Genomic DNA, 26,944 nt, shown 5'->3' on the forward strand with positions numbered 1-26,944 from the left:
TCATGATTTGGGTTTCAGGAGAAGGCTGAGGTAAGGCTTTAGCAGTAAGGTGCTTGGACTTACTGGCTGCCTTAGCACGTGTGTAGGCCTTGATAGACATGGACATGGGAGGCTTAGCAGCTCCACGTGCAGGAGTGACCTTATCAACAGCAATGGTCTCGGGCATTTCCTCGGTTTCAGTATCCGGAGGTAAATCAATAACTGGCGTTGGTGAGGTCTCCGGTATCGGAGGTATCGGTAATGCGGTGTCTTCGGTTCGGAGTGGTGAAATAACCGCCTCAGAGGGAACCGGGGCACTCGCGGTTGGTTTTGGCGTGGTTGGCGTGGTGTCGGTGGAAGGCGCGGGCCGAGGATGTCAGTCCCGGTCTTTTCGTTTCTTAGGAGTCTGCGAAGTCGGTAGTTCCGACGGCATTGTATAATCTAATTTTTCGCCGAAAAAGCCTTCAGCGAACTCCGCCCGGCGCCTGAGAGTGCGCTTATTGAAGCGAGCACAGGCGGCACAGGCCGAGACGTCGTGGTCTGTGCCAAGGCAAGGAAGGCAGTAAGAGTGGAAATCCTTATGAGGTATTTGTTTACCACAAGACAAACAATTATTTACTTTTTCAGTAATTTCTGACATCGGCTGAGGCAAGAAAAGGTCCCCAACGGGGTACTTAGCTTTTTTGATGACTTCGGTTTCGAAGAATACAGGAGCTGACCGACCGGCACTTGCGAACTGCTTCTGCTTCGGGCACCGCACGGCAAGAAAGACTGAAGAAGATGGCGTCGGCTGATGCTTATGTACTCCAGCCGCTCTGACGTCGGAGAGAAATGCGACATCAGCCGACGTCGGACCCAGACTTTGGAATCCGGCTGACCGAGGGCTACCTGAGGCAGGACAACCCATATGTTATGACTGCAGTTGCATTCTTGAAGGACATCTGGTGGTTTAAAGCCCTAATGGCCAAGGTTTCAGAAGTGTAAACCTTCTTACCCCATCTATCCAGCGCCCTGGAGTCTCTATTGGAAGGCGTAGGATTTTTAGCAGTAGAAGCCTTAATGCCCTTGGGCCCCTGTGAAATAGTCTCTGGATCTGCAATAGGATTTTTGAAAAGGAACTTGTGGGACTCAGAGACCCTGTAGCATCTGTCAGGTTTTCTGGGAGCAGGAGGCAGGGAATCAGGGGCCAAACTAGATTCCGAGAAAGCATCATCAACAATGTCTAATACAGGAGGAATAGCTAAAGGCCTATGCTGAGGTAGGAGAAGGAAATCCCTAAGCCTCTTTTTTGAATCAGAAAAATCCTGGCTTTCCTAGTGGAAATGCTCCCTTAGAGTATGTAAGGTTTCCTCAAAAGAAAAATCCTCAGGAGGGGAAGCACAGGGAATAGAGTCCTCTGCATCAGAATCCTCATAAGTACGTAAGGGCAAATCCAAATCATCAGAAGAGTCAGAAAAAACAGAATCCTGATCAGAAGATTCATAATCAACTTCAGTCCTAGGCCTCTTGGGGGGGGGGGGTTGGCTACCCCTGATTAGAGTTATTAGATCTTCAGCCATTCTTATCATTTGTTTTTTAGGCCTAGAGGCCTGAGCATGTGGACTGAGTGTCGGTTTTTTAGACATGGATCGAGATTTAGGCCTAAGTAAAGAAGGAGACGTTGGTTTAATATGCAGGTCCGTAGGCCTGAATACTCCCTCAGAAGCCGGTGCCTGCACAGCGGCTCCAGACCCATCCAAGGTAGAGACATCCACGGGTTTCATAGTTGAAGCATCTCACGGCATACCGGACTCCGAATGGGTTTCAGTAGAGGCCTGCGAATCAGAAGTAGCAGGTATCAGGGGCTGCGCAAGCGCCTCACTGAGTACCGGCGAACTGGCGACTGGCTTAGGAGAAGTGTCGTCAGCAGTTTTGGACCTCGGCAGCCTGTCTCTGTCTTTATCTTTGCATTTTTTCGGAATCCCAGTAGTCGGATGGCTAACCAATGACATTTCTGGATAATTAAACTGAGAATCAAAATATTTAGAGGCAAAAATATACTGAAGACGGATAGTGTGCTGATTAAATAAAGCACAAAACCGACAGCAAGGTACGTCGTGGTCAGGGCCTAGGCAAGGAATACAGTACGAATGAAAATCTTTATGAGGTATTTGCTTTCCACAAGTAATGCAATTATTAACTTTTACTGACATCGGTAAGGATCAAGAAAAAGTTTCCCCAATGGGGTACTTAGCTTTAGTTGAAGACTTCAGTTCTGAAACTCGAAAACGAAAATGTCAGGAGTCGGCCGACCGGCACTTGCGGACTGCTTCTGCTTTGGGCACCGCACGGCAAGAAAGACTGATGTAATGGCATCGGCTGCATGTTTTATACCCCTGACGACCTGACGTCATGGAAGAAGGGACAGCAACCGACGCAGGACCCAAGACTTTGTTAATCAGGCCAACTGAGGGCTACCTGCAAGCACATAATCCAAATGTAATGACTGCAACAGTGAAATATGAAGAACATCAACCTTAACTTCAACGCGCATATAAATAGCACAATAAAAACAGTCAACAAAAAACTGGGGTCCCTCTATAGAATCAAACTCTTTCTTACCCCAGTAGCCAGGACGGCTATAGCCGGAACTCACTTAATCTTCACTCTACTCTATGCTTCACCTATATACACTAATCTTTCTAAAAACAGCCTCAACATACTGGCAATTTCCTATAATAATATTGCTAGATTTGCCACTGGCTCTCCTTTTAGAACTCACCAGTCTTAATCTAAAGCAATTAAGATGGCTAGAGTTTCTAAACCAGCTTCAATTTCATCATCTTGCTATAGCCCACAAGATCATGCATCAACCCACCAACACACCAATACTTGTTAGCCTCATTACCCCTTACAGCAATCTTAAGAATCTACGATCCTCAAACTGCTGATCAATACTTGCAGATCCAATAACTTGGCAGGAGACTCTTTGTTCTCTAATACTGTTGGAAAGCTCTGGAATCTTCTACCCTCTGAACTAGTATCTCTGTCTTCACTAACACTTTTTAAACAGAATCTAAAACTATTTCTCAAAACACATTGGTTATGCCCCTGTACTAACCCTGACTAACTTTCTGCCTTTACACTAATGAATACGCTTCACCCTTATAGACTTATCCTTTAGGAATCAAATGACCATGTTATTGCAATTTAAATATATGTATATATGTAAATAGTAACACCTCTTGTACATTACACTTTACTGTTTGTGTCTTGCTCACGATGAGTACTGTACTAATATTTTATTATCACCAACTGTTTTAACTTGGATTGTTGCAACTTTATTTTTTGTATTTTGTATGTGTCTTGGAGCTTTTCTCCCCGGGCCTCTACTGAAAATAGACATGTATCCAGTTAGACTAGCCCAGTCAACAAATGTAAAATAAATAAATAAAAAAACTGCTGCAACTGGTAGGGGTTTAACAGGCACTTCTGCAATGATCAAATGGTCCTGTACACCCAACATGACAAGAGACACTTGTCAGTCCATTGTACAGAAGTAGTTGTTCAACCACAAACTTGTGTCCGGTAGTGAAATACCGGCGAAATACAGCAGTGTGAATCGGTAGGGGTTTAACAGAAAAGTACCATAGAGATGGCTAGGCTTTCTTCGATTCTGGATGTACTGCAGTGAAGTACTGGCAAATGCTAATAACCTTTAGTGACGTTACAAATCATCCAAAATGTCATCTCAGACTGATACTCCAGGAAGGCCTCATTCTAAGCAGAGAGAAATGTAGTATACTTACCACTGGTAAACCCAGAGACCCTGGATAGTATCAAGTACATGGAATTCACCTTAAGGCTGATGCCATCACAGGGGAGTTAGAAACAAATACAGAACAAGCTGTGCTAGAATCAGCAGATCTTTAATAGTGTCAAAAAATTCTTCTAATTCTTTCATCTCATCTGTCATAGATTCTAGTCCAGATCCCAGTCCATCCTAATTCCTTTCTGCTCTGCCCTTATTTACACCTTCATACAATACAATATTCCATTTGGCATGCACAGCTGCTACTATCTGAACTCAAAGGATCCAGCACTTCATAGCCAACATTTTCCAGTGTTTAAAGAACCACTCTTACTCACATAAGACTAAAAATGTATAATTATGTTTAGTGGCCTATAGGTCCCTGTGTGGTAATCTGTGCCCTGCTTTCTAATATGTGCCAGACCATGCTCTCTCCAACTCCCTTTACCTTGAGAAAAAGAAAAGAAAAGAAAAAACTCCCCAACTAAAACCCTTTCCAAAGACTTAGTTGTTTGCTAGAATATCAAAAACTCCAAATTCAGGGATAAATTCATTGCTCAGCACGTCCCTTGCCAGTGGAACAAGCTAAGCCTTCCCTGCACATTAGAGAGTATAAAACCCTAGTCGCATTCAAACTTTAATTTGATGAATGAATGGGGTCATGCAAATTCAACCCAGGAGTCACTGGCTAGAAACTTTTAACTATTCCACAATAATCATTGTCAGATCTCAAGCCTCTGTATTCAATCGCTGCTTCTCTTTGCTCCCTTTTCTCTAACATCATCCTTTCCCATCTTCCCTAAACTTCCCACATTAACTTTACCTTCTGTCATTATTTCTATCAGCTCACATTCAGGGTTCTTCTATAATGGCATAATTGGCGAAGCTTACAATGACTGACATATCACTTACAATGACTGAGATATCACTAGCTTAGCATTAAGCTATGAGCCTATGAATCTAAAAGACATGTACAGATAAGAAAAAAGGCAAATATTTGAAAAGAAAAAACATTTTTGTACTGTAACATATGAAAAAATTAGCTTGAATATGGTCTTATCCATCCATCCACAACCCCACTTTTCCCTTTTTTGCACATGGGTCAGTGTGTCATTTCAACACTGACAATCGTCTATAGCCAAGGTTTACACCATCGGGTAGCTCGGCCTGCAGCGATAATTCCACACCACACACTCACATGCACACTCACACCTATGGCCAATTTAGTTTGTCCACTTCACCTACTACATCTCTTAGGAATGTGGAAGGAAACCAAAGCACACAATGGAAACCCATTCGAATACAGGGAGGACATGCAGACTCCACACAGAAGACACCCCAGTCAAGAATCCAACTGGGGAACCTTTTGTTTTGAGGCAAAAAATCTATCCACCGTGTCACTACTTCTTGCAGGAGATTTAACATCACATCCACTGATAAACATGCTGATACTATTTCTTCCTACCTCTGAGCTGTTGTTGTTATGGCATCGATCACCTCCATAATCCTGTGCAATGCAGAATCTGTGCCAATAGTCATATCTGTACCGCAGAAGTCGTTATCAATGGATCCTACTAAGCCAACAATGTTGAGGTGGGAGTACTTTCTGGCAACATCTTGGGAGATTTTACCTGTACAGAGACATGTAAAAGTAACACATTCCATTACAGCTAATCAAGGATGTCCACAATAGAAACAGTCTCTCCCCTGTGAGCCTACACATAACAAGGGAAACCCATACATGATACATGCATACCCACAACACACACACACACACACACACACACACACACACACACACACATATGGACACAAACATTCGCTGCTGGCTTCGTAATGTTCTTCATACTGGCTGGTAAATACACACACAAACACACTTTCCCCCTTTCTATTTATTACTTTACAGTATTCTTATGCTAGCTAGTAATTTTTATTTGGATGACCACTTTTAAGCCACATATTTCTATATTATTTTTGTTCTTAATCCCCCTTCCCATTTCTGAGGAACCCTGCCCAGTGGATCTACTACCTGCATCGAATAAGCCCAGTCATTCTTTGAGGACAGGAGCTGGGTATCTCTGGGCTGAGCACAGGCAAGGCAAGAGCGATACAGTTTCAAGAAGCTCATCCACTGATCCAGAAGAAAGATTCAGATGGTAGGGAGTGGACTGGCTAGTGCCACAGAGTAGCCTACCCCTAGGCTGCTTACAGACTCTACATAGCTGCCACAGTGGGGGGTGTATGTATACTCCCACATATACCTCCTACTCTCCTTTTCAGCAGGTAAGTCCCTCCCCAATGCAATAAAAGTCAACAAAGTCACAACAGATGGGCGATACACTCAGTCACTATTAGGTATTACCAGTATTACAGGACTATTAACCTCCCTCCACCCAAGGACAATCAAGATGGTCACTCAGCCTCATTTTCCTCTGCCCTGTCCCTCAGACATCTATGCTGGTAACTGAACATATGTTGTCAGGACTGTAGTCGTGCCTTCATCCTTCTATGCTACAGGGCTGGGTCAAGCAACAGCCCTTTGTATTAAGAAGACCAACAGCACTGAACCAAAAAATTCAGAAATGTATAAACACCATGAGATGTGACAATTTATGAACTATTTCCTTTTATTATGCTCAGTAGAAAGCCTTTTCAACTTGCACGAAGTGCTAATCCCCTACAGTCATCTTCAGTGTACTGACAAGTAATTAAAGTTACAGCCACAGAAAAGTACTTCAGTGCAGCAGTGATGTCAAGCAAACAGTGTGTGGCCACATTTTCAAAACAATAAAACTACAGCACACAGACACACAGGAAAAGCAGTATGGTAATATGTGCTAGGCAAATGATCTACTGATTAACCACAAGGAAAACACACATGGAAAACAATTAAAGAATGGTATTTAAAAGTTCAGTATTGCCCCTTGATAAATACATACATGGGTGTATTTATATACATTGAATACACTCATCATTGACACTCTACACATCAATGTCTTTACGTCAAAACTGCAAATGTCGATAAACAAGTACACATGCACCAAGAAACAGCCACAGCGCATAAAGAAAAATAAAACATAGTTATTTGCAAGGGGGCTTGTCCCCCCTTGCTAATTATACTAACTTCAAGATCACACAAACACGGGGTTCGATCTCGGACACCTGTCGACCAGTTGTTTTTCATAAATGGTCGACTAAACAGCTGTTGACCAAATGCATATTCAACCAATGGAACCTACATACATACATAGCTACATAAAATGGAAGACATATGGAGCCTAGAAGGACGCTCAGCATGGCTACATTTACAAAATGGGACAATGAGGTAACATCACTCTCAAATGGCAGGGCATAGCTATAAAATAATACATCACAGCTCCATGATGTTTGTATAAGAAATCCATATGACCTAAGCCATCATTGTCATAGACCAACACACACTGTGGGTGGTGGGATGGGAGTTGTGTTTCACTTTACCCAGACTTTGGCAGTGAGACACAAGGTATACACACTGTTTATATCACAAGTATAGCTGGTCAGTTTCAAGACAACAAACGCATGTTTCAGTGAAAAAACTCATACTACTGACATTTGAAATGTAACACATGCAAGTGTGCACGCACACACATGCGCGCACACACACACACACACACACACACACACACACACACACACACACACACACATGTGCACACACATAAAACAGAACTGTAACATCACTAGGATCTACTACCACTGATGCCCACTGTGGAAAAAAAAAACGTCCTTACCCTGTGCTACAAGATCCTGTAGCAGTCCACTCCATTCCGTCCGGAAAATGTTTGCGCCGGTCAAGCTGCCATCACCCCCAATGACACACAAGTTAGTAATTCCATGTTGCACCAGATTGTGAGCAGCAAGCAGTCGCCCCTCACGGGTCATGAAAGCTTTGCATCGAGCACTGCCAATAACAGTTCCACCCTGAAAAGTAAACCTGCAGATCAGATCTTAAACGCACTAAAAATATTACCACATTTGAATGTTTTATCAGGAAAAAGAAACCTTGAACTGAAACTCTCATCTTAAGCAAAACAAGTGAAATAAGTCTCAAGAAACACTGAGTGCAGCATATAACAACTTTCCTTGCTTCAGTATCAACAGCAATCTCACAAAAACTTTGATATGTCTATACTCAGTAAAGTAGAAAAACCATGACTGTGTGTGTTTGGTGTGTGTGTGTGTGTGTGTGTTGGAATGGGACAAACGGAAAAAATGGAACTTTAAAAGAAAACATTGCACCAACCACTTTTTCACGCCCTAGAATGTATTACCATTTCTAAAAATGATCAATGTACTACCCCATTTAAATAGCAAATAATTCAGCATTGCAATCCATCCTCCTCAGAGCATGCAACATTATCCTTCTATAAAATGCCTCATTATTTTCTTTTAGGAGCTTGTCTCACTGGGTCCTACGTCTTATTGAACATTACATTTCAGACATATAAACCAGGAGAAGACCACAAACCAAGGAGTTTACAGCCCTGCCTTTTCTACCTTCTACTTGGGACCATATAAATTAGTAGGCATCTGAGCAGGCATGCTTAGTTAAACCTCTGCTGTATCAAACAGCATAGAAATAAATGCTGTAAAGAGATAAGCTGTATTATTAATATGAGTTAAAAGTCACAGCTGAGTTTGAAGCACATTAGAAATAACAGAACTTGTCACCTTTGGCTGACAAACTGGCTTTGGGAGGAACTCTTGTATTTAGAAATTCAAAATGTTTTCAGAATCGGGCAAACAAGCTAATATCTGCAGCTGAAACAAAAGGTCCATACACATTCTGTTTACTAACATTAAAATAAATAAATAAATAAATAAAATATATTGATAGCCCCTTGTCACATTCTCAGGGAAATCAAATTAAAATGTACTCCCATTCTACACAAACAGTTAGAAATGCCTGAATGAAAAGCAATACGAGTAAAATAACATACCGAACTGACAAAAAAACTACTATGGGAAGAACAGAGCCTTAAATGAAAAACTAAAGCGTGTCAGTGCACTATCCCCAAACAGGTCATTTTTGTTACAGCAAATTACAAAACCATAGCTCAGAGTGGTGATGTGATATGCATTAATATATGACGAAAGAGTATGTTTTATTTAACTTATTGATCACAGTTGTTCTTCAATGCCTAAAGATATGAACATACTTTGAAATGCCAAAGTTTTTGACCATGTCTTCTCCTATCCTGCAACACTGAAGCTACATGAAGTAATGCAGAATCAAGTCTAACACAAACCAGTCTACTAGAAAACACGGAGAACATTAAACACACAATAAAACATCACCAACCCCCCCCCCCCAAAAAAAAAACAGACTTTGAAATTTAGGTTTGACTTATGAAAACCAAATGTGCTATCTGTCAGCTGAGATGCCAGTCAGAAATGTCAAGCAAACTTTGGAAGAAGGATACATTAAGTTTGGTTCTGCACCAAAACAAAACAGAGTTTGTGTTTGCCCACAGGAAAGATATATATGATCATAACCCTGGAAGTGGATGCAAGACGAAACAGAAACTGACATATGAACAGGCAGCCACAATATATTAGTAAAACAGAAAAAAAATGTTAAAACAAAGACTTCCAATGCAAGAAAAAATATTCTCACTACAGTAAGCATTTATGCACAGAATGAGTTGCAATCTTTAAGAAAAGAAAATGCTTTTTAAATATAAACGTAGGTAACTTAGCTCAAAAGACTAAAAGCAGAAAACATGTAATAAACTGCCTAGTGTACATATGAAGTCGGGCAAATGTGTGCAAAATCTGCCATGAATAGTATATGTATGTACATGTGCATGGTTTGTTGGGTATTTGGAGTGCTTGGATGTCAACAGTATAAGTCGCAACTCAAACAGTGATGATGAAACATGTTTTTCCCCCCAATGTGCTCAAAGCAAGGCATGACTGAATATGAAATAAACAGCTGAGCTTTCCTGCTGCCCACTGAACCTGCCTAAAATCATGCCCTACAGCTATGACCATACCCATTTTTTCCCCATCAATAGCATGAACAAGAGCCAGTCACTGTGTAGGCACCATCCTAGCACCCTAGAGGACTTTTCTGATTTATCTGACCCCATCCCTGATGGCTGACCTGCATTTTCAATTATGTGAGGGTTTTCCTACCCACATTCTGCATGCTGTAAACATTGCTCTCTGATAGCCATTGACAAAGCAGCAGGCCAGCCCATCACCATCTGGAAAAGGTGAGCCAGCATCAGCAACTCCCACCTTCCTCAATGGCACCCCTAGTGCCTCGGTCATTCTCTCAACTTCTGTGCTCAAGGATCGGGGACAAAGGCAAAAACAAAAGAGGGACAAAGGCCCAAATCTAGGGGCATTTTTAAATATTATTCTAATTCATTAGTAAAGTTAATAAAACAATAACAATTAAGAATTTTTTAAAACAGTTAGTATAGTACACAATGACAGCTCATTACTATTCAAAAATATGCACGCTGATTAGTCAGGCTAACCAGTGTGTCCATGTAAATCGAGCATACACCACTAGAAGAAAGTCCGGTAGCTGAAGAACTACTGAGCGGCCACACTTTCTTCTAGAAGTATATGCTATGGAGGCATATGTCTCAACTGTCCAGATTTTCACAGAATGTCCAGATTTTTGCCTCATATTTGTGGTCTGTTCCTCATAAAATTTGTGGTTTTCTGACAAATCAATGAGGAATGAAGTCACTAAATACTGACATGCAATACAGTTTCAGACTTCATATCCTTCAGACAACGTCCAATAACACAAATCATGTTATTCTAGCAGCTTTCTAAGTTTGTAACAGCATTTACAACCTGTCCTTATTTTGTGGCCTTTGTCCCTTGTTATTTAAGGCTTTGTCCACAATTCTTGAGCTAACAGGTTGAGAGGTACGTACAGAGTGCAGAGCAAATACAAGGAAAATAATATACGTTCTGCAAAACTAAAGAAATGTATCTGAATTTCCTTGTCTCTTTCGTACCTCTAAACTGTTGTATTTTATAGTTTAAAAAAAAAAAGAAGAAGAAACAGACACTTTCCTTTCCCTGTTGCTTGTTTTCAACAGCACTGATGTACTTTGCAAGCATGGGAATAATACGTTCGAGCCGCACGAGCAGTACATCGTGGAAAAATGAAGAAACAATGCAGAGACACTACTGTGCCATCATCCAAAGACATTATTTAAGAAAAGTAAACAATTTCTTTCTTAAATAATGTCATCGTATAATACCAATAACCAACTCTTGGGTGTGGGTTTATGAAGTTGGCTTTGTTTAACCACTCAAGCTTCACCGTCATGATCAGACCACACCAACTGTGGGTAAATACTCAAATATATCCACACCCACTCATTCATCATTGCTTACATATCTGACATTACTGACTGTATTTACCAAAAAATCAATAATTGCACAAGAAAAGTACAGTTTTGTACCTACCATAAATGTAGATGTCCGATAGATATGCAACTGCAGTCCTGACATATGGGTTGTCCTGCCTCAGGCAGCCCTTCGGTCGGCCGGATTCCAAAGTCTGGGTCCGGCGTCAGCTGATGTCACCTCTGCCCCGACGTCAGAGCGGCTGGGGTATAAAAGTATCAGCCGACGCCATCTTCTTCAATGTTTCTTGCCCCAGATGCCAGGTGCCCTCCAAGGAAGGCTAAATTTAGAAAATGGATAAAAAATCCAGACATGCACAACAGTAATAAACAGATACACCATAACAGTTATCCCCAGCTAATTAGAAAAAGGGGAGTGGACCCAAAAAAGAGAATTACAGAGGGGTAGGAGGGAGGGAAAACCTGACTGCAGTTGCATATCTATCGGACATCTACATTTGGGGGTGGTAGGATCTAAGATAAGGATGGTGTAGCTAAAATGCCCTGCAGGACTGCAGAAGCAAAGCCTGCTCGGGATCTGGAATATAAAGGCAGGTTGTAATGTTTGGAAAATGCAAAAACCACCAAAAAAAGTTCAAAAATCTTGATATAATAATACCACAGAAGAAGGACTCCAATGCACGTCTGGATAAATATTTAATCCAACTCAGAAGTAAAACGAAATACAAGTAAATTTCTCTAGCGCCTCGGCAAAACTTGCCTTTACAGAGTAAAACTTCAACACTGACTAATAGCTAACCTTAAATACATTTAACAAGACACTCCCCTTCCAACACTTAAACAATTAATGTTAATTAGTTCATCACTTTCCACTTGTATTGAAGAAACAAGTTATATATATTTTAAAAAACACATATAGTTAAAAAAATATATACATGTTCTTTAAAAATAAACTTATAGCAAACTTTTCCATGAACAATCATGATTCAGACCATTTGGACTTAATGTATTAAATTTTAATATAAGGCATAATTCCTTTCTCCTTAATATTTGTTTTATATGTTGTTCACTACAATATGATTCATTATAGACATTATCTAATATTGTAACTTTTAAATTATCAGGTTTACCATTATGATATTTATAAAAATGTATAGCTAAAGGACTACTTTCTTTCTGATTTTTTATGTCTCTGACATGTTCTTTTATCCTACAGCACAAAGTTCTCTTTGTTTCTCCAATATAAAATTTGCCACAAGGACATTCTATATCATAAATAACCTGTAATGACTTACAATTAAAGGTTCCCTTAGTTTCAAACAAAATTCCATTAATAGTTTTAAACTGTGGAACTATGTACCTACAAATAGTACACTTCCCACATTTTCTTGTACCCTGATATTTCACCTGTTTATACATTTGCATATTAGGTAGCTTAAAGCGACTATGAACTATAAAATCCTGAACATTTCTCCCTCTCTTATATGAAAAACTAATTATATTATTTTTTAAAAAATCCACTTCTTTCTTAAGTAGATTCCAACTAAAAATTACCTGTCGTTTAACATGTTCAGACAATAAAGAAAAAGTTGAAACAAAATATACAGTATCTTTAAGTTCTTTATTCTTACCACTATATCTGTCACTATTATTTCTACTTTTATTTTTCACTCTTCTCAAACTATATTTTAAATCGCTCTCAGAATAACCTCTATTTTTAAATTTATTATAACTTAATAAGTATTCTTTCTCCTTAGTGTTAGGGTTACTACATAGTCTCTTCACTCTATAAAATTCAGTATAGGGAATAGACTTTATAACATGTGGTGGGTGATGACTTGTCCCATACAACACTGAACCTGAACCCTGAAATTTTCTATGTAGTTGATATTCTATTACTGCATTATTATAACCTTTCAGGGTAATGTCTAAATACTGGACTGTATTGCCTATTTGTAGTCCATCAAATTTTATATTCATACTATTTTTCTGTATTTCTTCCAAAAACTGTTGAACATTTTCTTGACCACCTTTACATATAAACAGCAAATCATCAATATAACGGAAATATCTACAAACATGTTTATTATAAAATGGGTTAGTATATATATATTCCTTCTCAAATAAACCCATAAAAATATTTGCATAACTGGGGGCAAAGACAGCCCCCATTGCTGTGCCTTGTTTTTGCTTGTAAATATCTCCGTTAAATTCAAATATGTTATTATTCAAACACATATATAACAGTTCTAATATGTACTTCGTGACTAAAGTATCGCCTATAAAATGTTTAATGGCAAACAATCCATCCTCATGTTTTATACTTGTATACAGACTAACTACGTCTATTACAACAAAATACATATTTTCTTCCCACACTGTATTTTTAATAAAATCAATGAGAGCAAACACATCCTTAATGTATGAAGGTAAACTATATACATATGGTACTAAATAAGTATGTAGAAAAATAGAGACATTGTGCAAGAAACTATTGGTGGCTGAAACTATGGGACGTCCAGGAGGAGGAAACTCCTTTTTATGTAATTTGGGTAAACAGTAAAAGCATGGCATTCTAGGATTATTTAGGTTGAATTTTTCTTTCACATCTTTATAAGAAAAATATCGCAATCTATAACCCTTGTCTATAATGTATTCATATTTTCTTTGCGCATCTAAATATTCAGATATTTTGATCTTTTCATATACCTCATTTTTCTTCAAATGTGTGTAGCACATGTCCAAATACTGAACAACATTCAATACCACTAGTTTTCCCCCTTTATCTGAGGGCTTAAACACCATATTGTCATTTAATCCTAACTTGATCAAACTATTCCATTCTTCCTTCATTAAGTTATATTCTATTTGTCCTTTATTTTGCTTAAAATAATAAAAATCAGCCTCTATATTATGTATCAAGGATTTATATAAATATTTGATACCATCATTACGATGTGGAGGTATAAAAGTACTTTCAACTATGACTTTACTCGTATCTAGTTCATTATATTCCATACTATTTAATTCCGAATCACAAGAGTAAAATTCATCATCTGTATCAGTTGTGTTTAAATCTGTAAATTCAGTTACCACATTTTCAATATTTACATTTTTATCATTTTTGAAAAAATCCATAAGGTGTAATTTTCGTGTAAAATTGTAAACATCAGCTTTCAACATATGAATTCTGGGAAACACAGTCGGGATAAATGTTAACCCCTTATTTAATACATTCATATCGTTCTGTGATAATTCTACACCTGATAAGTTAACTACATACTCACAGTTCGATTGATGTCCTGTTTCAGTGTTAAAATTAATACCATTTACCCCTTTTGTGATAACGCTGGTTCCCATACCCTCCCCTCTGTGGTCCCTGTCCATTCCAACTCCGTTTCCGACTGGAACGGTTATTTTCAAATAACTCTAGTCCCTTGCTGTTTCCAGGGTTGGGAAGTGCAGGGAAATCTTCATTATCCGAGTCGTCTTCAGTGTGCGATAAACCACTTTCACCTGAAACTTGCCCTTTTCTTCCTTCAACGCCATTCTTCTCCGCTCGTTCAAACTGTACACGCTTCCGGTTCATTTTAAGATTATTAGTCAATAGAAACGCCCTTTTGTTGTCGTAATCACGCAAGTCCCTGTGTAGTTTATTCTTTTTGCGCTCTATTAGATCAGATTCATATTCAAGTAAATGCTGATTAGTTTGCACTAAAAATTGTTGCAAATCATCATTTTTGATCTTATTACAAATTTCTACACATAAATTCTTAATTTCTTCTCTTAATTTCTGTTTTTTTAATATGTCTCTCTCTATTAATATACGGACCCAGTCTTTACTGCAACGGTGAGCCGCTTGTATCCATCTCTCATGAAACTGTTTGTCCTCAGCATTCATGAGATCAAAAGGGGTAGATGGACTTTTCACAGTACGTAAACCCCGAGGAGTGATGTCCAACTCATCATACCGCTGTAAACTTTGTAGATTTAAAAAAACGGATGTTTCTTTATACAGCAGTTTCTCAATCTGTGAAAATAAATCCTGAATTTCAGGAGCAACTGCAGTATCCGATTTTTTGCCAATTCTTGCAAAAGGATTTTGCTGCCACAGTTTTCTGTCCTGCTGCCATTTGTTGTATAACGCTGATGCTCTTTCAGGGACAGAAATATCATCTCTGACCGTCACATTGCCCACATTTACGGAGCCTGCTGCTCCGTTTGATGAAATCAGAAAACTGTCAATGGATTTTTGCGTGTTATCCATAACTGTTTCTCTAAACATTCTAGGTAACGCAGCAAAGGAGTCACTAGCCATGAAAGATGCAAAAACCACCAAAAAAAGTTCAAAAATCTTGATATAATAATACCACAGAAGAAGGACTCCAATGCATGTCTGGATAAATATTTAATCCAACTCAGAAGTAAAACGAAATACAAGTAAATTTCTCTAGCGCCTCGGCAAAACTTGCCTTTACAGAGTAAAACTTCAACACTGACTAATAGCTAACCTTAAATACATTTAACAAGACACTCCCCTTCCAACACTTAAACAATTAATGTTAATTAGTTCATCACTTTCCACTTGTATTGAAGAAACAAGTTATATATATTTAAAAAAACACATATATTTAAAAAATATATACATGTTCTTTAAAAATAAACTTATAGCAAACTTTTCCATGAACAATCATGATTCAGACCATTTGGACTTAATGTATTAAATTTTAATATAAGGCATAATTCCTTTCTCCTTAATATTTGTTTTATATGTTGTTCACTACAATATGATTCATTATAGACATTATCTAACACTGTAACTTTTAAATTATCAGGTTTACCATTATGATATTTATAAAAATGTATAGCTAAAGGACTACTTTCTTTCTGATTTTTTATGTCTCTGACATGTTCTTTTATCCTACAGCACAAAGTTCTCTGTTTCTCCAATATAAAATTTGCCACAAGGACATTCTATACCATAAATAACCTGTAATGACTTACAATTAAAGGTTCCCTTAGTTTCAAACAAAATTCCATTAATACTTTTAAACTGTGGAACTATGTACCTACAAATAGTACACTTCCCACATTTTCTTGTACCCTGGTATTTCACCTGTTTATACATTTGCATATTAGGTAGCTTAAAGCGACTATGAACTATAAAATCCTGAACATTTCTCCCTCTCTTATATGAAAAACTAATTATATTATTTTTTAAAAAATCCACTTCTTTCTTAAGTAGATTCCAACTAAAAATTACCTGTCGTTTAACATGTTCAGACAATAAAGAAAAAGTTGAAACAAAATATACAGTATCTTTAAGTTCTTTATTCTTACCACTATATCTGTCACTATTATTTCTACTTTTATTTTTCACTCTTCTCAAACTATATTTTAAATCGCTCTCAGAATAACCTCTATTTTTAAATTTATTATAACTTAATAAGTATTCTTTCTCCTTAGTGTTTGGAATGTATGCACGGAGCTCCATGCAGCAGCTTCTAGAATGTCCTTTGTAGCCACCCCTCTTAGAAAGGCTGTGGCTGTGGAGGTGGCTGTAGCTCTGGTGGAGTGTGGCCTGATATTGGCTGGCACACCTTTTCCATGGAAAGAGTAGCAGAATCTGATGCAGTTTCCAATCCATTTTGAAATTGTTTGTTTGGAAATTGCCTTTCCTTGTGCTCCAGCAGCGTAAGCCACAAATAGTTGGTCAGACTTTCTGTTGGCCTTTGTTCTGTCCAAGTAGTAGCGCAATTGTCTGTGTATGTCCAAAGTGTGCAGAAGCTTCTCTCCTTTATTTTGAGGATTGGGAAAGAAAGTAGGCAGGTGAATTGCTTGATTCAGAGAAACCCTGGATATCACTTTTGGCATGAATGAAGGATTGGTTCTTAAAGAGACTCTGTCCTGATGGAAAATGAGAAATGGAGGTACTGCCATGAGGGCCTGTATCTCCGAGACTCTTCTTGCTGAAGTAATTGCCAACAGGAAAACTGTTTTCCAGGAGAGAAATTGCAATTCTGAAGATGCTGCTGGCTCAAAAGGAGGAAGAGTTAATTTTTCCAAGACGAAGTTGAGGTCCCATGCAGGCACTAGTGGTTTTCTTGGAGGTTTGATATTCTTTATCCCTCTTAGAAACTGTCTTAGCAAAGGATGTGAAAACACAGGTGGATCACGGTTGTATTTTGCTGAAATTGCTGAAGCGTGTATTTTTATGGAGGAATATGAAAGGCCATTGTGAAGCATTTCTGCCAAGTATTCTAGTATCTGTGGGATGCTCATTACTGATGTATCCTGACCCTTACTGGCATTCCAGATATTGAATCTCTTCCATTTGGCTGAGTAAGTTTTTCTGGTGGAAGGTCTGCGTGCTTCCAGTAAGATCTCTTGAACTTTTTTGGAAAGAAAGATATGGGGAGAAGTCATGGAATCCTCCAAGCTGTCAGTTGCAATGTTTGCAGGTTGGGATGAACAGTCCTGTAATTGTGCTGAGTTATAAGCAGAGGCCATTGAGGCAGGGGCCACGGCTTGGTGCAAGTTATGCTCCTTAGTAATGGATACCAGTGTTGTCTTGGCCGGTCTGGAGCTATCAAAATGCCTTTCGGTTGTTCTGCTTTGATCTTCAGTAACACCTTGGTCATTAATGGTAGAGGTGGGAATGCATAGATTGTTAGAGAATACCAGCTGAAGGAGACAGCATCCATTCTCCAGGCTTGAGGATGGTGTGTCCTTGAGCAGAACTTCTTCAGATGATGATTGAGGTGTGAGGCAAAGAGATCTATGTCCGGCCTTCCCCATGCATGAGTTATTTGTGAAAAAATGTCTGGATGCAACATCCATTCGTGCGGATCCATAATGTTTCTGCTTAGACTGTCCGCCAGAACATTGTCCTTGCCTGGAACAAATTGGGATTGCAACTGTATGTTCAGTTTCAGGGACTTTTCCCAAAGAGTCATTGTTAATCTGCAGAGGGGGTAAAAATGGGTGCCTCCCTGTTTGTTTATGTACCACATAACAGTGGTGTTGTCTGTCTTTATTAGCAGATGACCTTGCTGAAGAAATTTTCCGAAGGCCTCGATTGCATGAATCACTGCCAACATCTCTTTTTGATTGATGTGCAGATGTAATTCCCGGGGTGTCCATTGACCTTGAATGCATCTGCCCTCCATGTGCGCCCCCCCATCCATGATCTGAGGCGTCTGTTGTAATGGTTTGGCTTGCTTGAGGTTTGTTGAAAGACATTCCTTTGTTTAGCTGGCTTGCTTGTGCCCACCACAAAAATTCCTTTTGTAGACATGGAATCAGTGGAATTGTTGCTTCTAAGTTGTGGCTGTGTTGAGACCATAAACTTTTTAGGTACCATTGTAGTTTTCTCATGTGTAGTCTTGCCAGTGGGATCAGAAGAATGCAAGATGCCATGAAACCCAGGGCCTGCAGGATTTTCCTTGCAGTCATCTGGGTGTGCTTTGCTAGGCTTTTGAAGTAATCTGGTAATTGTTCTTGTTTTTCTTCTGTGAGGAAAGCCATTTGTGAGTTTGTGTCCAGTTTGGCTCCTAGAAAAATTATTTGTTGGGATGGCAGTAGTCTTGATTTTTGAATGTTGACTGTGTATCCCAAAGCCTGTAGTAAGTGAATGACATAGTCCAAGTTTCTTATCAAGGCTTGCTTGCTGTCCGCTTGTATAAGGCAGTCGTCCAGGTAAGGGTATATTTGTATCCCCTGAAGTCTGCAATGTGCAATTACTGATGCCAGGCATTTTGTGAATACTCTGGGCGCAGTAGATGAGCCAAAAGGCAATGCTGAGAATTGATAATGCTCTGACCCTGCAAGAAATCTGAGGTATCTTCTGCAGCTGTGTCTGACTGGGACATGCAGGTATGCCTCCTTGAGGTCCAGAGTAACCAGCCAAGACCCCTTGCCCAGCATGGGAAGGAGTTGCTGTAACGTCAGCATTTTGAATTTTGGCACAATGAGAAAAGTGTTTAGAGCGGACAAGTCCAGTATAGGTCTCCATTGCTTTTCTTTTCTTGGAACAAGGAACAGTCTTGAGTAGAATCCCTGGCCTTGTTCCTGAGGAGGAATCTTTTCTATTGCTTTGATTTGCAGCAGCTTTGAAACTTGTATGAGTGCCTCTGCCCTTTGATTTTGTGGCAGGTTTGGCATGCCTTGTCTTGTTGGTAAGGTATGGAAGTGGAACCTGTAACCTTTGTCTATTATGTCCAAAATCCATTTGTCCTTTGTAAAAGCGTGCCAATTTTTTGAAAATAAAGATAATTTTCCGCCTAAAGGTGCTTCTCTTTGAGCCTTGGTCGGCGGTGTCAAAGTCAAGTCATTGTGATTGTCCCTGTGGAGCAGTAGAAGTCCCTGCGCCACTTCTCAGATTAGTAGGTTGCCATTGGTGGCCTCTGTATGAGCCTCGGTATTGCCCTCTACCTCGAGCATGCCTGTTTTTTCCCCTTTGGAACTTGTCAGTGTCTGGAAAGGACCAATTCTTCGAAGGCCAATTCCGGCTGAACCTTGGTGGCTGAACCTGGAGGAAATCTTTGACTGTTTGTACTGATTTAGCCTTTTCCTCAATTGATTTCAACACACCCTGTGCATTATCACCAAATAACTTGTGTTTTTCCAGAGGTGCATCTAGAAGCTTTACTTTAACATGATCTGGCAATGCCTGTTCTTTCAACCAAGCATGTCTACGTATGACGGCCCCTGTCATAGCTGCCCTACATGAAGCTTCCAGTGCATCATAACCACACGGAAGAAAATGATTGCTAACCTGCTGAGTATTATGAACCAAATCCTGCAACGCCTTTCTATCTAAAGGCTCAGGAGAGGCTAACTTTTTCTGCAAATTATCCATCAAGAAATCCTGATACTGAAACATATGAAAAAGACAGTTAAGTGCCCTCATGGCAAGGGTGGTTGAGGTATAAACTTTTTTACCCCACCTCTCCAGGGACCTAGATTCCCTGTCTGCGGGTAAAGGATTTTTGGCCGTGGAAGTGGCCACTCCTTTGGGCCCCTGAGAAATAGTTTCTAGATCAACAGAGTGGGCCTTAAAGAGATGTTTATGAGTTTCAGGAACCCTGTAATATCTGTCTGGCTTGACAGGAGCAGGAGGGAGAGAATTAGAAGAAGTACTGGAGTCAGAGTACACATCATCCAATACATCTAACACTGGGGGTATAGCTAAAGGCCTGTGCTGGGGTAACTTAAGGAAAGTCCGAAGCCTTTTCCTGGAGTCGGAGAAATCCTGGCCCTGCCACTGAAAATGCTCTCTCATGGAGTGGAGAATTTCCTCGAAAGAAATATCCTCAGGAGGAAAGGCAGAGGGAATGGATTCATCAGCATCAGAATCCTCGTAGGCTGGGAAGGTTTCTTCCTGGGAATCTGAATGGCATGACTCATCAGAGGCTTCATCTGAGGAAAGGGTATCTGCCTGCTCAACCCTAGGCCTTTTGTCTGAAGGCAGCTGAGAACCTCTGTGTGGATGAGCCTGAGAGCCCCTGATTAAAGAAATTAGATCTGCAGCAAAAGTCATGATCTGTTTTTCCGAAGTGGGACCCTGTGAAAAAGATTTAGGAGGGTGAGACTTAGCCTAGCTGGCAGCCTTAGCACGTGTGTAGGCCTTGATGGACATAGGCACAGGAGGCCTAGCTGCCCCATGTGCTGGAGTAACTTTGTCCACCGGTATGGTGTCAGGCAAATCTTGGGCTTCGGTTTCAGGAGGAAAATCAACAACCGGCACCGGAGTAGCCTCCGGGACCAAAGTGTGCGGTAAAGTGGTGTCGTTGGCCTGGAGTGGTTGAATTACCGCCTCCGAAGAGACCGATACACTCGCGGTAGGCTTTAGCGTGGTGTCGGTGGAAGTCGCGGGCCGTGAATGTCGGTCCCGGTCCTTCCGTTTTTTGGAAATATTTGCTGTTGGTTGTTCCAACGGCATGATATAGGAGTAATTTTCCCCAAAAAAGTCTACAGCAAATTCTGCCCGGCGCCTAAGTGTGCGCTTATTGAAGCAAGCACAGGCAGCACAGGCCGAGACGTCGTGGTCTGGGCCGAGGCAGGGAAGGCAATAAAAATGGAAGTCCTTATGAGGTATTTGTTTACCACAAGACAAGCAATTATTAACTTTTGCAGTTTTATCTGATATCGGCTGAGGCAAGAAAAGGTTCCCCAATGGGGTACTTAGCTTTTTGATGTCTTCGGTATCTGTAAACACAGGAGCTGGCCGACCGGCACTTGCAAACTGCTTCTGCTTCGGGCACCGTGCGGCAAGAAAGACTGAAGAAGATGGCGTCGGCTGATACTTTTATACCCCAGCCGCTCTGACGTCAGGGAAGAGGCGACATCAGCCGACGCCGGACCCAGACTTTGGAATCCGGCCGACCGAAGGGCTGCCTGAGGCAGGACAACCCATATGTCAGGACTGTAGTTGCATTCTTGAAGGACATCAGGGCAAAAATATGAGGATCACAGACATTCTGCAAGGTCATCTTGATTGTAGTAGTCACTGATTTATCCTTTAGCATAACACAGCTAGTTTACATTTTGAATGGAATTTGAATAAAAGCAAGCATTTTTTATATCCTCATCTCCTTCTGTTTACAAAAGAAATGACAGGATTCATGTTATTCATGAAAAAAAAAGTCTGAACATGCACCCATAAGGAATACTTAGGAATACAGTGAAGAAAGTTAACAGGAGCATGCAAAAGAGTTCCTCTACTTTAAGAAGAAACTTCTCCTGCTCCTACTAAATGAAACCCATCTGAATACCACATAGACATTACCTTAATGTATCAACATAAAATTGTAACTGTTTTTTTATTTGTACTCCACTTAAATGTTTTTCAGATGCTTCAAAATCTTGAAGAAGCCAATATGACGTAAAAGAACAAGTAGGTTTCTAAAACTGCGCTCTTCTTTTTTTTAATCCTTTATATTTTCTTAGGCTAAAATTCCTACTTTCAGCAAAGTACATGCTGTTTTTAAGCTATCTAAATTAAGGAACAGGTGAGCAGAGCATATAAAAATAACAGATGAATACAAAGTGTATTAGCTGACGGTGATGGCCATCCTCAGTAATACTTGGGTGCATCTTTCTTTTACAAGGTCATGTAATTCTTTTAAAAATGTCAAGCTCTCATACTTGGAGTATTCGAGACTTCTTTGCCTCAAGCAGAGAATCTCTCTACCGAAGTTTAGGTGCAGTCAGACCCCAGCAATATCCAGCTTTTGACTGCTGTTACAACAGGTGGGTTCAGCTGTGCAAGAGTGCACTGATCAATATTACACATCTGTAAAATTAAACATTTCTGTACAGGAGGTCCTGTTACCAAGAGGCACCAGACGAGAATTTGCAAGGGGGTTAGCAAGGTAAGAAATAATGTACTCACTGTGGAAAACCCCCCTGGAAGACTAAACAATGAGCACTCATGTAACTATTACATCTTACATCAACAGGTACTCTGCAACAAGTGAGACATCTATGTAGTATTTCAAAGTCAATTCCTGATGAGCACAAATCAAAAATATGTCTGCTTCTTGAAAACATTGCTCAACAACACATGTATTAAAACTGCAATAGCAACAACAAATACATTCACTGCAATCAGTATTGACTATCACTGCAGCAGCTTTACCAAACGTTTTCAGGAACGTACTTACCAAAAATTAAACACATATACGTTTAATGTCAGGGACTCCCCAAGCTGGGGCTGCGTCTCCTGCATGCAACCTCATACAATATATATCACCAGTTCCTAGGTAGGTCTGTACAAGTCAGGGAAAAATTTAAATTCTAACCTGCAGCAAACCTGGAAACTTGACACATGGTGGTGTACCACACTTATGGCACAAAAATCAATCCGCAATTCCATGATTATCACCCTTAAAAAAGAAATCTGATAATTTTTCAGACTTCTTTTTGACTGATCCTTAACAAAGCTCTTTCAAATATTAGTATCAATATACCCAAAAGAAAAACAAATCAACATATTTTGATTTAAATACCTATACTTAATCCTTTGTCTAGCAACACTGTCATAACAGTTTTTCACCGTACCAGCTTTCAATCATCTCATGAATACAAAAACTGCTCTTTTGCTGACATTCAATAAAGTAACCTTATTTTACTTATAGTGTAAAATTAAATCCATGTAGTGAATCGTGACTTGCACACTACAAGTTGTGAAAGTACATCACTTTACGAATTAGCATGTCAGTGACACAGATTTGAATGGCTCATTTTCAACTAGACAATTACCATTACCGGAAGGATAGATGGAGGATGTTAGGACAGAACACACTGTTTTCCTAGATAATAACCTACGTCTGGGGTGGAGGTCCAAACTACAATGCTCAGTAAAAGTATGCAGCAATGACTATTGTGTAAATATATGGCATGTACAGCATTTTATAACACACACTAAAGATTGCCACTTCCATGTTGAAATGTCCTGCCAATGCTGTGACCACTACTGTCCACCTAGTGAAAAAAGTTCTAATGGCAACCCATTTGAATGCATTCTGTTTACTTAGTGAATAAATCTTTCTTGCCAAGAACAAATAAGATGAAGACCCATTCCACACTCCTCTCATGTTCTTTAAACAAGTGAATGTGTAACATGATAATGAACACCAAGGTAGGCAAGACAGCCACACCACCTGTACTAATAGGCCTGACATAGGCAAACATGTAACCGATGATGAACACCATGGGTATGTAGGGCAGCCGATCCACCTGTACTAACAGGCCTGACATAGGTAAACATGTAACTGATGATGAACATTATGGGTATGTAGGGCAGCCGAGCCACCTGTACTAACGGATCTGATACAGAAGAATCTGTAAGTGATGATACATCAAAAGTACAGTGGACAGCCAATCTACCTGTACTAATGGACCTGACACAGGTAAACATGTAACTTGATGAACACAAGGGACCCGTAGGACAGCTGATCCATCTGCACTCATGGACCTGACACAGCTGAATCTGTAAATCTGTAAAAGATTATGAACACCAATGGTACGGGAGAATACATTTCTACTCATTATCAGCCCTTGGAAAATGGAAGTTGAACAGAATAATTGACTGGGGGCTCAGGGAGAAACTTTAGAAGAAAACAAGGATCTTCTGGTCCTTTTACTCTGCTTTCTACCACCACGTGAAACTGCTTTCTACCACCACCTGGGAATTCCACGTTAAATTCTTTGCTTACAGTTTGGAATCTGGACAGAGCAGATGAACAGTTGAACAGCAGAGAGACCCAAAATCATCCAGTGTAACAGAGTAATACAACTGGTATGTTCTTCTCAAAAGATACTCTTTGATGTCTTCTACTACCTTATAAAACTCCATGTCACACAAGCAGAGACTTTGTGCCCTTAAAAACTCACCACTGGCCAAAGAAATCACTAAATGGCAAAGTGTCAGATATAGGCATGTTAAATGCTACTGGCCACCCTGTTTCATATAAATATTAATATCCCAATAATGTCTAACAGTCTATTAACTTCATATGTGAGAGATAAGGCATAATAGTTGCTTTGAAGTTTCTCTACAAAAGTTGTAAACCCTTCCTCTGTATAAGCATATCACTTAATACTGCTCATAACAAATGTACTCCTCCATGAATATTCCCAAAAATAAACTCTATACATGTGAGGGGCAAATATTGCCTCCATGGTTTTACCCTTCTTTTGTATGTAAAGGAATTATCATAGGGAGGAAAATTTATGTGAGTTGGGCAATAGAGGATCCACATAATGAAATAATTGCACAAAGCTATAAAATGTCAGACATGCTGGTATACAAACTGGCAACCTCAAGTGTTACTAGAAAAAAAATGAAGCAGTCAAGCATCGCCTTGAAGGCTTGCATGCTGTAAGCTTGACAAAGCTATGAACCTATGAGTCAAAGGTCAACTTATCTACTGCTGGTTTTAGATCTCTGTTGCTGAGCCCTGGAGTGGTGGAAAGTCGTGGGCCTCCCAATGCTGTCTCAAAGCCAATCACAGTCACTGACCATTGTTTCACTGATGAGGTGAATAACTCACCTCTGCATTTCAATGATGCCCCCTAAGAAAAGGAGCTCCACAACACCCAGTTGGGTCTTCACCTTTTCCCACAAGTCTTCAGACTAAATACGGATTCTAGTGCATTTCCTAATTCAGACTGACAAGCCATCTATAATTTATATCTAAACAAGCAAAGTGGCATATGGAAAGAACTGATGGACATCTGACACTGAGCCATAAACAAAGGGAAGTACTTCAAATGTCAATCAAAAGACTTCAGCTTCCCAAAATTGATGCACAGATCTCTTGGGACTACAGCCCACACAACAGTAGCTATATTTCCAGTCTAAAAATCATTTGTTAGATGCTTTTAAAACAGCATCTTTGCATCTGACCTCCCAACTCCTCACCCCTAAAAGGTCTTATTGCTTGTACAGGATGAATGTTCCTCACTGATTATTTTACAAAAATGTATGGCAGACATAGATGCAATGTCAGTGAATACTTCTAGTGAAGCAAGACTGGCCAAGGGCACAATACAATTCTCAATATCTAGAAAAACAAGTTCTACATTAATTTGGGAAGAAATTGCACAGAACAACAATCTCTGATTTCAAAGCCCAAAACATGATAAAATATGAGACAATATGGGAGTGACAATTTAAAACAACACCTAGAAGACTCTGGGGGTTGTTACTGATGACATTTTGAAAACAAAAATCACTATCCAGCTATTGACTGCTATGCAAGTAAGGAGACATGCCATAAAATGTGGGTATGATGCTGTAGATGGAGTATTTACGGTTGCTGCAAGGGAGTCTGCCATCAGGAACCATTTCTGGCAGAGGATCTCATCCCTGCCTGAGGATATCAGGGCACAGCTCCTAAATGCCTCCCTGGATAAGGATTTGCTCTTCAAATCGCACTCTCTGGCTGTAATTAAAGGACTGGAGCAGAAAGGGAAAAATACAGAGTATGTGAAACCTATGCATCACCATCCAATTAACACATACAGCAGCACTATCTCCCACACCAATAACACTGGAGATGAGGTGAAGGAAAGCAGATGTAAAAAAACAAGTGTTCAAAAGAGAAGATGGCAGTAAGAAGATAAAGAAGGGGAAAGAAGTCCCCATAGCTCAAGCCATCCAAGGGTGCAAGTGTAACTAACTCACTCCACTCCCTCTCCTAATCCTAAAATATCTACCCTTACACAAAGTATCCTCTTCCAGCCATTAGACAGGGGGAAAACTGGCTGTCTACAACCAAAACTGCAAAAATGTAACATCTAGACAAATGGTTCCTGGAGACTGTTTTATGGGATTACAAGCTTCAGCTTCTATCTCTAAAATGACTGTAAGGGCATTTCCCTAAACACATTATTATGGATATACTGGTTCTAGGCACAACAGAGCAAGTGTGTTTGGGACACGAGGCCAGGGTACTCTTCTCAAGGCTGTACTGGTGCCGAGGAAAGATGGACCATGGAGACCTATCCTAGACCTGTCAAACTGAGTCTCCAAATTCAAAATGTTGATTTTTCTGGCACTTCTACCCCTCCTGACAGGGAAAGCCTTGATGGTAACCTTAGAACTCAAGGTTACTTACCTCCACCTTCTTATCCATAGAGACCACAGACGTTTTCTGTGATTTGTGAGAGAGACAGCACTACCCTTTTACCTCATTGACTTTTAGTATACGTACTACACAACACACTCACAAAATGGTTGGCTCCAGTAGCTGATCACTGCAGAAATAAGGGCATCCACATGTACTCC

General features: G+C 39.9%; 1 protein-coding gene across 2 annotated transcripts in view; it reads right to left on the reverse strand.

Annotated features, from left to right (window-relative positions):
• Positions 1 to 26,944, reverse strand: part of PFKL (phosphofructokinase, liver type) — a 905,205-nt gene that overhangs the window by 491,782 nt on the left and 386,479 nt on the right. For both annotated transcript variants that reach the window (XM_044060589.1, XM_044060587.1), the window contains exons 4-5: positions 7,540 to 7,729; positions 5,235 to 5,400 (exon numbers count right to left, since the gene is read on the reverse strand). In XM_044060589.1, the coding sequence (XP_043916524.1) occupies positions 5,235 to 5,400; positions 7,540 to 7,729 (356 nt within the window). The remainder of the gene's footprint in view (positions 1 to 5,234; positions 5,401 to 7,539; positions 7,730 to 26,944) is intronic.

The sequence above is a fragment of the Protopterus annectens genome, chromosome 2.part0, assembly GCF_019279795.1.
Source record: "Protopterus annectens isolate FY-2018-M chromosome 2.part0, PAN1.0, whole genome shotgun sequence".
Lineage (NCBI taxonomy): Eukaryota > Metazoa > Chordata > Ceratodontiformes > Protopteridae > Protopterus > Protopterus annectens.